Genomic DNA, 14,260 nt, shown 5'->3' on the forward strand with positions numbered 1-14,260 from the left:
GCGTACAAAATAACAAATAGTTATGCGACCAGATATACTGCGTGCGATAATTAAAATATTTACAGTCTTAGCTGTACCACTGCAGAATCCATGTAGGGGGGATGCCGGGGACTTCGGGGCATTTGTTAGACTCAAATTCGGTTTTAGCTACCCCGAAAACCCCAGAGAAACCCTTCGTACCTGTACTTCCTCGGAGATGATTTTTGCGCAGCCGTCATCGCCGACCTGGAGGTCCGGGTCCCAAAATGACAATGGACTATTGTATTGTCATCTATGACCAAGGTCTATACCAATTTTCAGAATTTTTTATCGTCAAAAAGTGCTTCAAATCGAGCGTGCAAGATTTTATTACAGACAGACGTGAAAGCGAACTTAAGAAAAGTGTGTAAAAAAAAAAAAAAGCGTTTATAATAATATGATCTTTTAAATTTTAATTGTATTTAATTATTAGATACTGGTAAATAGAACCTATATTATAATATGGTGAGAGGCATTAATTTAAGACCATTTAATAAAATAATTATTTTAATAAAAATATCTTCAAATGGCTAAGATAAAATAACTGATTTGAACTTTCATAAATTTAATCCAGGTGTTTGCATACCATATATTTTTGTATTTTTTGAAATATCCACGTTTGATTTTATTTTTAATGAAGTGTAAAATATACTTTGTAATGGAAAAAAAGTATTTAATTATTTTAGCGACGGTGATGAACATTATAATAAAAACCTCAAACACATATTATACCATATAAAATTAAAGTAATTGGTTTTAAAAAATATGGTTCTTAAAAAAAAGTAAGTAACTATTTCCTTATCTATAATTTATAGGCAGTTATTTTATTCACATTATAATAATATAGTTAATGTATTTATGATATAGGTATGCGTTGTTAAAATTGTTTTTAAATGTAGACTAGTTAAACTAAAAGTCCGAAATACTTAATATAATATGTATACCTACACAGAATAGCCATATGAATTATTTGTGTAAAAATTATTGTGTATTATTGATTATGCGGGGGAATCATATATTTGTTCTCCAAATAATTTTTAATTAAAAATTTTAGTAAATCATGTTGCACATATTATTATTTAGATATACGTAATACGAATGTGGATTTTAATATTTTAAATGTTAAATTAATTCAACCTCTAAATACCTATTTATATTCACAACCTACTATCGGTTGTTAAATTTTAAATATTTAAAAACAGTAAATTTTCAGTGACGGGTTTTGTGCGTAAATGTTCATATAGGTACCTATCATTATTTTTACAACTTGCTATAATATAGAAATCTATATTTGATCAATTTTGACATAAAATGTGTGTATATTTCAATGAAATACTTATTACCTATATATATATAATTAGTGTAAGTGTGTGCGAAATTTAAGTCCCTTTGATTAATAGGTACTTTTTGAATCGCAACATAATAATACAATTGGTAAAAGATAAATCGTTATTTTTCGATTAATATTACCTAATGGCATTATTTAGTAAATAATTGGAAAATCATTAAATATAAAATATTTATATAGATTTAATTAAACTTTGGACGTTGATTAACTTAAGCAAAATTATTTCTGGACTTGTAAGCAATTAAACCAACATTACAAACTTCTTGACATCACTTCCTTAATTAGTTATGAGTTTGTTCAGACATAGCATACACGCAGTTATAGTGTAAATGGTTATGTAATGGTAATTGAAGAAAAAAAATAAAATTACAAAGTTTGCTAATAAAAATAAACGATAAAATTTCAATCTCCTTTGTAATTTTATAAAGCGACATAATATAGTGTGTAGATTTGAATTAGAAATTAAGGCTTTAGTGATTTTTTTTACAATAAGTTAATTGTTTGAACAATATTTTCAGTGATTTTGTTATAATCGGATATTGTATAGTAAAAACTTTGTGACTTTTTGTATAATAACACAAATAATATACATATAGTTTTTTCATAATAAGTATTTAACTTCAATTGACCACAACATACTCGAGAGTTTAGGAAATGTATAATCGATAAATAACATAGGTATGACATTGTTTAGATGCTATGATAAGATTATTATTTCTGCACACTTTTTTTCTCTTAAGCTCCTTGTCAAAAAAATACTCACATTTTAATTACGTAGTCCTGTGACGAGAATGCTGTTTGAAATTAATAATTTTGAATATTTTAATTTATAATTACACGAAAATAATAATTAAACGCTAAAAACTTGTCATCTTACAGTTTAATGCAACGTGATAAATCAAATAATTAAAATTTGTCATTACGAAATGATTTTGTTCAAGTCTGAGACGAATGCTGCTGGTAATGAAGAATAAATACATTTTTAATATCAATTTAAAATCTATTTCATAAAGGTCTCTCCGTGGATGAATTTATTAATATGCTATGTCCCGCGAATGTTTAGTTATTCAAAGCGATGGGATAATGGAATCTACATTACTTCAAACAAGTAAATCGCCGTGGGACACCCCTCGAGTTCAGGTACCAGCTATGTATACAACATATATGTACAAACACGAATTCGAATTCTATTAATTTTGGATTAGTTTACGATTTGAAACGGAAAGTATATATTGTTATATAACAATATTTGAACGGTTTTACAACTGAACATTAAAAAAAATAAACATCAACTAGTGAAATGGTTTTCTAAAACCAATTTTTTTTACTGGAATATGCAGTGTAATTGGAGGATGGTAAATCGAAGATGCGCTATATTATAGTAGGACAATATTGATAATAATTATTCATTAAATTAATTACACGAACAAACATTTTGAGTTTCATCGGCGTTTGATATTTAATACGAACGAAAAACAATTTTTACATGGGTATATTATTATATTGTCATTAAAGTTTAAAACAAAGTGATACATTTTTTTTAATCAAACAATGAAATAGTTTTTACTATCGATAAAAAATAACTAAAAGTTATAACTTGATTTCGTTCTTTTGTGTGTGATTTTACTTAATTTTATTTAAATATTAGATTGCGAAATAATTGTCGTTTAAGTTGGTAAAACAATATTAGAACCTAAATGTCGGTATAATATATTATCCAGAAGTATAAATGAAGTATAATAATTGTATGTATTACGAGCCATAAAGGTAGATATAAGTATAGCTATACTATATAATGTGGGTAAAATGTAATTGGAGATGTACTTAAGATGAATAATTAAAAAAATGTGTCTAATAGGTGTTTTGTGGGGTTGGATAGATGGATGCTTTTCAAATTTTCAGTATAATATTTTACCTGTCCATACTTTAAAAACGTGAAAAGAATGTTTGTTTGGTGATAATATAACTAATAAAATATATTTTGTCATGAAATGGGTACGAAATTTAAAAAAAAAATAAAATAAAAATGTTTGCACCTTGTTCAAAAAAAAATGTCTATACGTCTTAATGACGTCATAATAAATTAAAAATATCATAAGGATATATCACTCGTATTAATATACACCGTCAAATATACAGAACAAACTTGAGCACTAATTTAAATAACTATACACTGATGATACCGAACGATAGTCCAGCGATGTCTCTCGGGAACGATAATGTATGCAAATATTAAATACAGGAGGATAATAACGTGGTATGATAATATTATGTAATAACCAGGTGTTTTTTAACAATCAGTGACAACAGTCTTGAAAGTATATCTCGATAAAAAGAAGAAAAAATTTACGTTACGAGTTTGAAATAATATAATATATTATGGTGGCAACACTCAATCGTATTCGTGTATACATAAAATAAAAGGTCGTCGGTGCAAGCACTTACCTGTTTTGGAAATCCGTTATCGTTTCTTTTTTTCCTTATTTATTATTATTTCTCCGTCGACACCGCCGTCGTTGTTTTCTAATTGATGTGCACGCCCTAATGAATCTCCCGTAAAGTTTTGTTGACGCAGTTCAACAGCGGCGGTGGCATACACACCCGCGGCAATGGTAGTTGTTTATAACTGTGTAATTAACCCAAACGTTTAGCGGTTTTTGGTGGCGTCGTAGGCGGCGGGGAGGGGGGTGGGTCACAAGAAGTGGAACCGAGATGGGCAGAGATAAACGGAGAGTGAAGATATAGAAAAGAGAGAAGATACGTAGGAAGTGACGAGAGTGAGAGAGGAAGAACGAGAGAGTAAGAGAGTGAGAGTGCGGAGAGAGTGGGTGAGGTTTAATTGAAGGGCTCAATAACACGGCCACGTAATTAAGTGAGTGCGCTCGAGTTTTTCCCGGACAAACAAAACGTTTTTACCGCCGCACCGCCGATAATACCTATATACCTATGTTGCACCATTTTTTAACTGTATAGCCACGCACCATATTTCACCAACTCTTGACGAACACGAGGAGTGAGGACGAGCCGCGGTGGAGATTGAACGGAAGAGATTGTTTTTCATTTTTGATTTTTAACATACCTGAATATTTATACGATTGATCGTCGCGTTATAAAAATAAAGCTTTATAGTGTTCATTGTTTATATTTTATTATTATAATATTATAATATTATGTAGGTAAGTACAAGGTACCTACTTATATTGTTTTCACGATATAGATAACAATTTTAATTTAATGATTTGTCAATTTACTAAAATGCTACGCATTGTGGTTTTTATAAAACAATATTTCTTTGTGTTACATGATTTGAGCTTACAAGACGAATAGTTTCAATTACGCTCAACAGTATTCATCTGGTATAAAGTGAAAAAAAAAATAGAAAAAATAGTATTTGGCAAACGGTGTGTAGAGATTCGCTTTGCGGACGTTTTCCATTATAAACCTATAGGGATATGACAAATGCCCGTGTGGTGGTCCCTTCCTCCTCTTCCATAAATGATGCCTCTGTTTGCAACACAATTTATTCAACGTATTTCTTTTTTACTTTGCTCTTACATCCATTTGCTTCAAGGTCACACTGCTTTGGATACCCCGGAATACCGCTAAACAAGTATGACCAAGCAAAACTTTGTACCCGAATAAATTATGTAGAAATCTTAATGTGTTTAGAATGATCTTTTGGTTTGCCATTATTGTTATGAGAAAACGAACAATTTTTCCTAGATTTGAAACGAAATTGTTTACAATATCAAACATGATTTATGCTACAGTCCTAAACCTTATTTACATTTGTGATTTAAAATGGAATATAATAATATCATATATTTTTTAGATTCTGAGAAAATCAATGGATATGTAAGTTTTGGAAACGTATATTTTCTTTTCTTAACGATATATTATACTACACAGTTTATCAAAGTATATTTTAATTGATGAACCTGTCAATCTAATCAGTCTAGTAATAACGGTTTTGGTGATAAATTATTTATATTTCACAAGACTAAATTATATTACTTAAATTAATAATATTCAAACTTAAAATGTAAGCATATACATAAATATTTATTATGAGAAAGTAAAAAAAAACTGTTTAAAAATGGCAATAAACGTTAATTTTAATCATATTATTTTAATGTGATAATCGTAGACTATATTATACAATATTTTTCAAAATAAGTAGAACTTGTACGTTTTCGTGCATTTCCTAATTTTAAAATATTGTTTCAATAATTTAATTTTCCATTATAACACAAAATCAACCTATTGACATAAAAATTGACGCCGTACGCTCTTGTTCTGCTCGTAACAATTAAAATTATAAATCAATTGGATTAAACAGACAGCGTACCGGCTATATTGGTTATTAGTGGAGGTTTTATTTAAATTTGATTGATTTATCGATATAACAGGAGTAGGTATAAATTACAATTTAACACAATCATTGTGATATTGAGTGCTATATTATAGGTATTACAAGGACAATACGCGTTTATAAAATCCTGAAATAATCTCCCAACACGTCGTCATGGATATGCAAAAAAATATATTTTATGTTGAACAGCTGGTTTTTCGATAATAATAATTATATAATATTATTTGAGTAGGGTCATTATTGAATAATATAATATTATGTATAGAAAATATAACTTGCTGCATGGAAATTTAATTTGATTTACATAATATCATACGTTGTGCGCAATTGTGATTCATTAAATTCCAAACAACGAAATATTATCGTGGAGCCGATCACTGCACAATTGACGTCGCATATTGTTATCATACGCATTTCAGTGGGGTAAGTTTTGTTCGTGTACGTCGTCGTCGAATGACCTTTTTCGATACTTACTTATACTCGCACGGCTGTTGTACTGACCAAAATATGTATACAGAACGTTGAATTATTAAATCAACACCGTAGTCGTTTACAAATCCAGTAAAATCGCGAACACACATACACACACACACACACACACACACACACACACACACACACACACACCCAAAGCCTGTCATAAACACTGCACGAACGGACACTCGACGCGTAAGGGTATAAAAGCCACGTGGGCTATCGATCGACACGTCAAATAAAAACCAAACTGTTTGCTATATGTTTTTGTTTTTGTTATTATTTGTGCGTTGCGCCACTACAATTTAATAATATTATAATAATAATAATAATAATAATAATAATATAATAAAAGATTCGGGTCCGTATCGCATAATACGAAATCAGCTGGCATTCCGTTAAAATAATAATAATTTCAAAACCAAACAAAACCGTACATAGTCACACGCTTATAATATAACAGTAAAAGGAATAATATAATAGGTAGGTATAGGTACTCACAGTATTTTACTGTACGCCGGACATTCGGTTTGTTCGACTATGGACTTGAAAGCCGAATAAATCACATCATTCTGAAACAAACCACGATAAAAATGATTATTATTCAATAACAAAAATACATTTTAAGTTCACACTTGAATAAAATAACATAAAACTGTGGTAAAACAAAAAACCGTGATGAAACGATGACAACGACGAGGTAGCCACGCCGGTATAAACCTCGGTGGGTCACAATTTATTTAATTAATCCGTTGAAAGCGGTTATTCTCTAATAGCACTCCATTTGGCTTTTAAATGGATCCGCAGAGGTGCAAAAATTAAATAACGGTTATGTCTATGACAGATTATCATTTTTTTTTTATTATTATTAATATTCCGTTATTCCGACGAACGAAGTACCTATATACTCATCAAAAGTGATCGATATATACGTTAAATTAATGTAAAATCATTGTAAAAAAAAAAATAATTAATAAAATCATAAAAAATAACACAAAACTAGAAAATACTATACCTATACGACGTCATTGCACTGTGTTATTTTCCTGTATGTGTAGGTACATTGTGGGGCTATAGGCTTGAAAGTATAATAGGTAGGTACCTATAATATTCGTTGTTCAACATTTTATGATCAAACATTTCCATTATATTATACATTATACACACCATTGTTGTATATTGTATATACTATATATTGTTATATATATATATATATATATATATATATACAATACCTCTCAAAAGAGAGTATTTCTCTCAAATTTAACGCAAAAGGGTTCCTTAGAACTCGATTGGTAGTTTATTGAAACTACCAAAGGTTTTCGGATATATGTCGACAGTGTACGTATTTTCGAACAATGGCGTGGCGTTCGCAAACTCAACCCAACATCAATTGGCTGACCCTCTTGGGACTGTTTTTACTATGCAACACCCCCAAGAGTAACAAATTTGGCGAACATTTGTAACGATTGAAAGGCGCAATGGACAAATTGTATTTTTTTTTTATTTTTTACAATAATAAATCATTCTCCTTCAACGATTACCCTTTGAATGGGCCAGTTCCGTAGGGTGTGGCTAATGAAATATCGTAAAATTGTAATCCATCTTTTATTCATCGTTTTCACAAAATGTGAAATGAAGCTATAACACCAAATTGATTCACTCCTGATATCAAAATGTATGTTGTTGTATTGTATTATGCATTATTTATCAAAATAAATAAATAAAATAGTATATCATTGGTAAGACCCTCCTCACCCCTAAATCCAGCAACGGATCTAGGGGTGAGGATGGTGGTAGATCTTGGGCACACATGCCCCAAGTGGTTATCACAGCTAGAGTGTCACAAATTTTAATTGGTACGAAATATACAATAAATTACTGAATAAAAATACCGTGAACATTAATTTTCAACGAATATTTTCTTATTACATTTTTGTTTTCTATTAAAAACAAAATATATAATTATTTATCGTCAAGATTGCTACTAATAATAGACCTAACCTACAATTGTATATCTATAGGTACCAATAATACCAATATGTAACAGACAATGTCACATATTATATTCTCGATATTAAAGTATCCGCAAAAATATTCGACCATATTACTCGACAATAAGGATAATGAGGCACGTGATAAAATGTAATTAATAATATGTAAATTCCAATATTAATTAAGAAGAATGCAAAAATGTACTTTAAAGTACTTATTAGATTTTGAGTGGAGTGATGTATCGATTTCACAATGGTGTGTTTTTTTGTGTCCGGGTCCACGATAAGTAGTTGAAATTCTGCTTCAATTATCAACATCAGTATTTTATACGATGGGAAAATTAATCTAGTTAGTGCATTCGGGACGTCAACATTTAAATTTTACAGCAGTTTTAAAAACCGTGAATCACAAAATTTGCAAATTATTTTGAATTTTAAATTCCTAAAAAAAATTTTTTTTACCTTAGATTTGAATACAACATTTTTACAACATTTTAATTACAAAATTCCTCATGAGTTTGCCTACTTTAAGCAAAAAAAGAACTACCGGAAACAAATATATATTTTATGATATATTGTTACAATAGAAATTGAAAAATATTAAAAATACATAGGCACAATTTTTTTTATAGGCATTAAAAGTTTGAATTTCGACGAAATTAATCAAATTTTAAATTTACAAACTATATTGCTGTTAAATATATATGAAATGTTCAATTTTTATAGCTTAGAATTAAAAATGTAAAACAATATTTCATGTAAGTAATTCATGCTGTAACCAAAAAATCTAAACAAATATATAAACACTGTTTTTTTTTATAGCTATTTGAATTTAAAATTAGACATTTAATCGAAGAAGAACGATTTTAGTTTTGTGTAATAATTTAAAAATATTATTCGTGGATACTTGGGACTTTGGTCTCTAAAAATTCAATTGCCAGTTATCGGTTTGGAAGTGGTTTTAATTCTTCAAGATTACCGGTAACTACTTCGGAAACAGTTTTTTCTATTCATGTTTTTTTCGAAATATATTAGTTTTAACTTTAATCTATATATACTACTATCTATAAAACAATAAAATTAAGTTTATGATACACATTGTAAATGTTGTATATCTTATCTCTAAAATATAAACTGTATAAATTCTTGCCTTGGTAGTCAACTTACATCAGTAGCCATTTTATAATATGTCTATATGACTTGTGGATTATATATGTATTCAATTCATCAGAAAAATGTCATTCTTTTTATTTCTTTATTTTATTATTCTTGGTGTCGAAGCTGGAAATAAAAAATTAGTTAATCTCCACCATCAAGAAATATCTAGCATTGAATTAAGATCCAACAAAATACTTACTAGTGCCTTCAACCATCTGCAGAATTTGGAATATGAAGTTATAGAGGACAACATGGAAGGTAAATTTACTCATTTTCAACTAACAATGTTTATAGTTTAAATGTATATTTTATTGATATTTTTTTCAATTTAACAAGGTTTATCAAATAAACTTAAAAAATACAACTTTTTAAGCAAGAAAAATAAAACAAACTTAGATTGGTGGCAAACAGGCATCATTTATGAAATATACCCTCGATCTTTTATGGATTCAACTGGCAATGGAATTGGAGACTTACGTGGTAATACAAGATTTATAACAATTTTCTGTTTCTTAAGTTCATCATACAAACTCATATTATCATCAAATTAATTTTATTTATAATGTATTATTAATCAAATTCTATTTTATAAAACAAATGCATTCATCATATTTATACATACATTTCTGTACCCACATATGCTATGATCTTCAGCATAATATATTAATGGCTATTTAATTAAATTTAAAATTGTTTTTAGGAATAATTAAAAAAATTCCCTATCTTAAGTACTTGGGCATATGTGCTGTTTGGTTAACTCCAATATACCCTTCACCGGGAGTTGATTTGGGTTATGACATAATGAATTATAGAGGAATAGATGAACTTATGGGCACAATGGAAGATTTTGAAGAGTTAATAAATAAACTTCACGAAAGCGGTTTGTATAATTTTTAAATATGTAAGCTATATAATAGGTACCTATACAAGTTGTGTAAGTATATTATAGATTCTGAGCAGAGCGAATGAAGCAAAATAATTTTTCATGGAAGAATTTTGTTTTCTCGGTGTAACTCAAAAACTAATAACTATATTAGATACTTTTAATATTTACAAAATGTTTATATGACGATTTTCCATACATGATAACATTTTCAATATATTTTGGCTCTTTTTGATAATTTTATAGCCATGCAAAATTGTCTATTTGTTTTATTTTTTTTCGATTATTGTAAAATAATCGTTCGATTAATAATTAATTCCTCGATTCATAATAATTTGTTATACTAGCAGATCAAAGTTTTTTTTATTATGATTTAAATGTCTATTAAACTCATCAAAATCACAAACATTTGTAAATTAAAAATGTAATCAGAGAATAACGATTTTAATTATTTTGTTGTAATTGAAAAATATTATTCGTGGGTACTTAAAATTTTTAAAGTATACCAATATGTTTTATATGAAATTTTTCATTGTAATATTTTCGGAAAAAAATAATTCAACCATCTGTATCACTACCAATAAATAATAAAATAGAATACTTACATTAATACCAATAATATTATAAAATATTATATTTTTTAACATATGCTGAGCTCAGAATAATTTTTTAGTATACAATTTCATATAAATATTAGATTTATTATAATTATATCTTTTCCATATTTTTAATAAATCATAGTTTGTAGGAATCAAAATTATTCTTGATATTGTACCAAACCATACAAGTGATCAACACGAATGGTTTGATAAGTCTGTACAGAGTATAGAACCGTATACAGATTATTACTTATGGGTCGATGCAAAATATGTAAATGGGACCAGACAAGTGCCAAATAATTGGGTAAGGAAAACATGTCATGGGATACGCTCTAGAATTTTTGAGCACTAAATAGTTTGTCTAAAAATATATACAAATATAAGTAAAATAAATACACGAAAACAAAATAAATTGTTTTATACATTAAATCATGGAGTTTTTGTACATATTTTACATAGAAATCACTATTTGGAAATAGTATATGGGAGTGGAATGAAACCAGACAAAAGTATTACTTACATCAGTTCTATAAGCAACAACCAGACTTGAATTATTGGAATCCATTAGTCCGTGAAGAAATAAAAGTACGTAGATTTGAACAATTATTGTCTAATCAACTTATTAACTATTTTATATTAGGACATGATGCGCTTTTGGTTGGATAAAGGTGTTGATGGATTTCGAATGGATGCGATTGCACACCTATATGAGAGGCCTGATTTACTGGATGCACCTGTGTTGGGCGATGGAAACCTACAAAAAGTTGGTTATACACAAGCATTAGATGAATGTTTTTACGAAGTAAATGACTGGAGATCTTTATTAGAAGAATACAAGAAAAATGATGGCCAAACAAAGTAAGTGATGTAAAATAATTATACCCTAGTTAAATAGGAAAAAATAATTTTTTTTTAATTTACAGAATCATTATTGTTGAAACTTATTTAGATTTAAAATATACGATGAAGTATTATGGAAATGAAACAAACCTTGGAGCTCATTTCCCACTAAATGTATGTCTTGCACGTCTAGATCATCCATCTGCAAAAGAATTTGTTGAGAAACTAACAGAATGGATATCAAATTTACCATCTGGAGCATGGTCAAGTTGGATTGTATGTTATAAATACAGAGAGTTATAAAATACACTGTTGTATATGTATACATTTTATAACAAAAATACATTTCTCTGGACTTTCGATTAATTAAATAACAAAAAAAAAGGTGGACAAGCGGGTCACTGAAATGGATGTGTTAAATTTAAATTCATTGATATTATATCATTACATACTAAAAACATTTCTAAGCAAAGACATCCTGTCAAACTCCTAGATCCAATTGTATACAAGTAACCACCCTAAAAATAAATAAAAGTCTTATTTCGAATTTCGATAACTTTTCATGTATACAGATATGAAAATAAAAAAAAAAACATTATTGTAAAATCAATACATTCATCGCCCCGATTCCAAAAATGTTTTAATAAATGTATGGTTTAGATTGGAAATCATAATATTCGTCATTGTGCAACCACGAGGTATTTGGAAAATGTTATGGTGTATAGAAAATGCTAATATAAACATTGAATCAAATTGTCATGTATCTACGGTCATTTGTTTAAGAGTTGCACCAAAAACTAAAATTGATTTTTTCAAAAATAGATTTTGCGTAAAAATTCTCATTTTTTCTTAATTTTTCTTTTGTTTTTCACGGCACTTTTGACTCCTCAAAGTACCAATTAGATTCACTTTCGGAAAGTCTTTCCTATCAGAAAAGATACTTTTGAATAAAATCTAAGAATTTTTACTCAAAAATCCACTCTTAAAAGGTGATGACAGACAAAAAAAAAATAATAAAAAAACACATCATTGTAAAATCAATACATTCATCGCTCTGCTCAGAATCTAAAAAATCGAAAATTGAAAATAAATTACAAAAATGGTCAAGATATTTTGAAAATTGTATCATAATATAATATGAAATAAGCAATAGTTTTAATATTTTTTGATAAAAACTAATATATTATTTTTTTTAAGTTATACCATAAAAAAAAAAAAACTATTTGATCACGTCAACAACTGAATTTGTGTAAAAATTTCAGTTTTTCACCAAATTGTGTTTGTTTTTCTTGGTTGACTAACTAGATCCAATTGAATACAAGTAACCTGCGCCATAAAAATGAATCAAAGTCTTATTTTGATTAACTTTTATGTATAGGTACAAATACAAAAACAAAAAAAAAATCATTGTAAAATAAACACATTCAACGTTCCAAATCCAAAAATAACTTTTTAATATATATTTATGATTTAGATTGGAAATCATGATATTCGTCGTCGTGCAACCACGAGATTTGGGATTGGAATTTGATAGATGGTATTCATATGTTACAATTACTCTTACCAGGAACACCCGTTGTTTATATGGCTGATGAATTGGGAATGACAGATACATATTTGAGATATGATCAGCTTATTGATGATTGGTCTAAATCATTTGGTATAACTCGTGAAACAGTTCGTACACCATTTCAATGGGATTCCTCTTCTCAAGCTGGATTCTCTAATAAAACAAAAACATGGTTACCGGACAAGGATTAGACGAAGTTTATTATGAAGTATATGACTGGAGATCTTTATTAGAAGAATATAAGAAAAAGGATGATCAAACAAGGTACAAAATATAAAACATGTATTATTTATATCCTAGATAAGTAGGAAACAGTAATTTAAATTTGTTTTAAAAATTTCACAGATTCATGGTTACTGAATCATATGTAGAATTAAAATATTTGATGAAATATTATGGAAATGAAACAAACCTTGGAGCCCATTTTCCTTTTAATGTATGTCTTTTAGGCCTGCCTCATCGGTCTGCGAAAGAATTTCTTGAGGTGTTAACAGAATGGATGTCAAATTTGCCATCTGGAGCATGGTCGAATTGGGTTGTACGTATAATAGTATAAAATATATTCCTATAGATGCAGAATTTTGTGATTACCGTGGTCTATACGTTTTATAATATTTTACATTTCTTTAAAATTTTGATCAATTAAATAACGAAACGAGTGGGCACTGTAATGATTGTGGTCAGTGGCTTCGGAGAAGGGGGACAGATGGGGCAATTTACCCCTCGGATAAAATCCAACGGGGGCAAAACTATAATTTTTCCCCACTACCTCATTAAAATTGAAGGGTAAAATATAATCGTATTATTGTTTTTATTTTATATTTATTTATATATTGACATATTGTTACTTTTGAATACAACTTCAGATATACCGGGTGATTCTTTTATCATTGAACACTCATTATTTCAAAAAGTGTACTTTTTTGAAAATATTTTTTTACATAGTTTCAAGTCGCTTATAAAACAACATTTTTCTTAAAAAACTATATTTTTAAATATTTTTT

The 14,260-nt window shown here is 28.4% G+C and overlaps 2 protein-coding genes across 2 annotated transcripts in view; one reads left to right on the forward strand and one right to left on the reverse strand.

The window, feature by feature from the left end:
* Positions 1 to 14,260, reverse strand: part of LOC100167238 (head-specific guanylate cyclase) — a 343,251-nt gene that overhangs the window by 255,402 nt on the left and 73,589 nt on the right. Inside the window, exon 3 of the mRNA XM_029487547.1 lies at positions 6,714 to 6,784. Within this exon, the coding sequence (XP_029343407.1) occupies positions 6,714 to 6,784 (71 nt within the window). The remainder of the gene's footprint in view (positions 1 to 6,713; positions 6,785 to 14,260) is intronic.
* LOC100160748 (maltase A3-like) overlaps positions 9,320 to 14,260 on the forward strand; it is a 9,302-nt gene continuing 4,361 nt past the window's right edge. Inside the window, exons 1-7 of the mRNA XM_016803514.2 lie at positions 9,320 to 9,622; positions 9,701 to 9,844; positions 10,065 to 10,244; positions 10,996 to 11,150; positions 11,306 to 11,431; positions 11,487 to 11,704; positions 11,770 to 11,962. Of these exons, the coding sequence (XP_016659003.1) occupies positions 9,442 to 9,622; positions 9,701 to 9,844; positions 10,065 to 10,244; positions 10,996 to 11,150; positions 11,306 to 11,431; positions 11,487 to 11,704; positions 11,770 to 11,962 (1,197 nt within the window). The 5' untranslated portion in view covers positions 9,320 to 9,441. The remainder of the gene's footprint in view (positions 9,623 to 9,700; positions 9,845 to 10,064; positions 10,245 to 10,995; positions 11,151 to 11,305; positions 11,432 to 11,486; positions 11,705 to 11,769; positions 11,963 to 14,260) is intronic.

This window comes from Acyrthosiphon pisum, chromosome A1 (genome assembly GCF_005508785.2).
Source record: "Acyrthosiphon pisum isolate AL4f chromosome A1, pea_aphid_22Mar2018_4r6ur, whole genome shotgun sequence".
NCBI classification, from domain to species: domain Eukaryota; kingdom Metazoa; phylum Arthropoda; class Insecta; order Hemiptera; family Aphididae; genus Acyrthosiphon; species Acyrthosiphon pisum.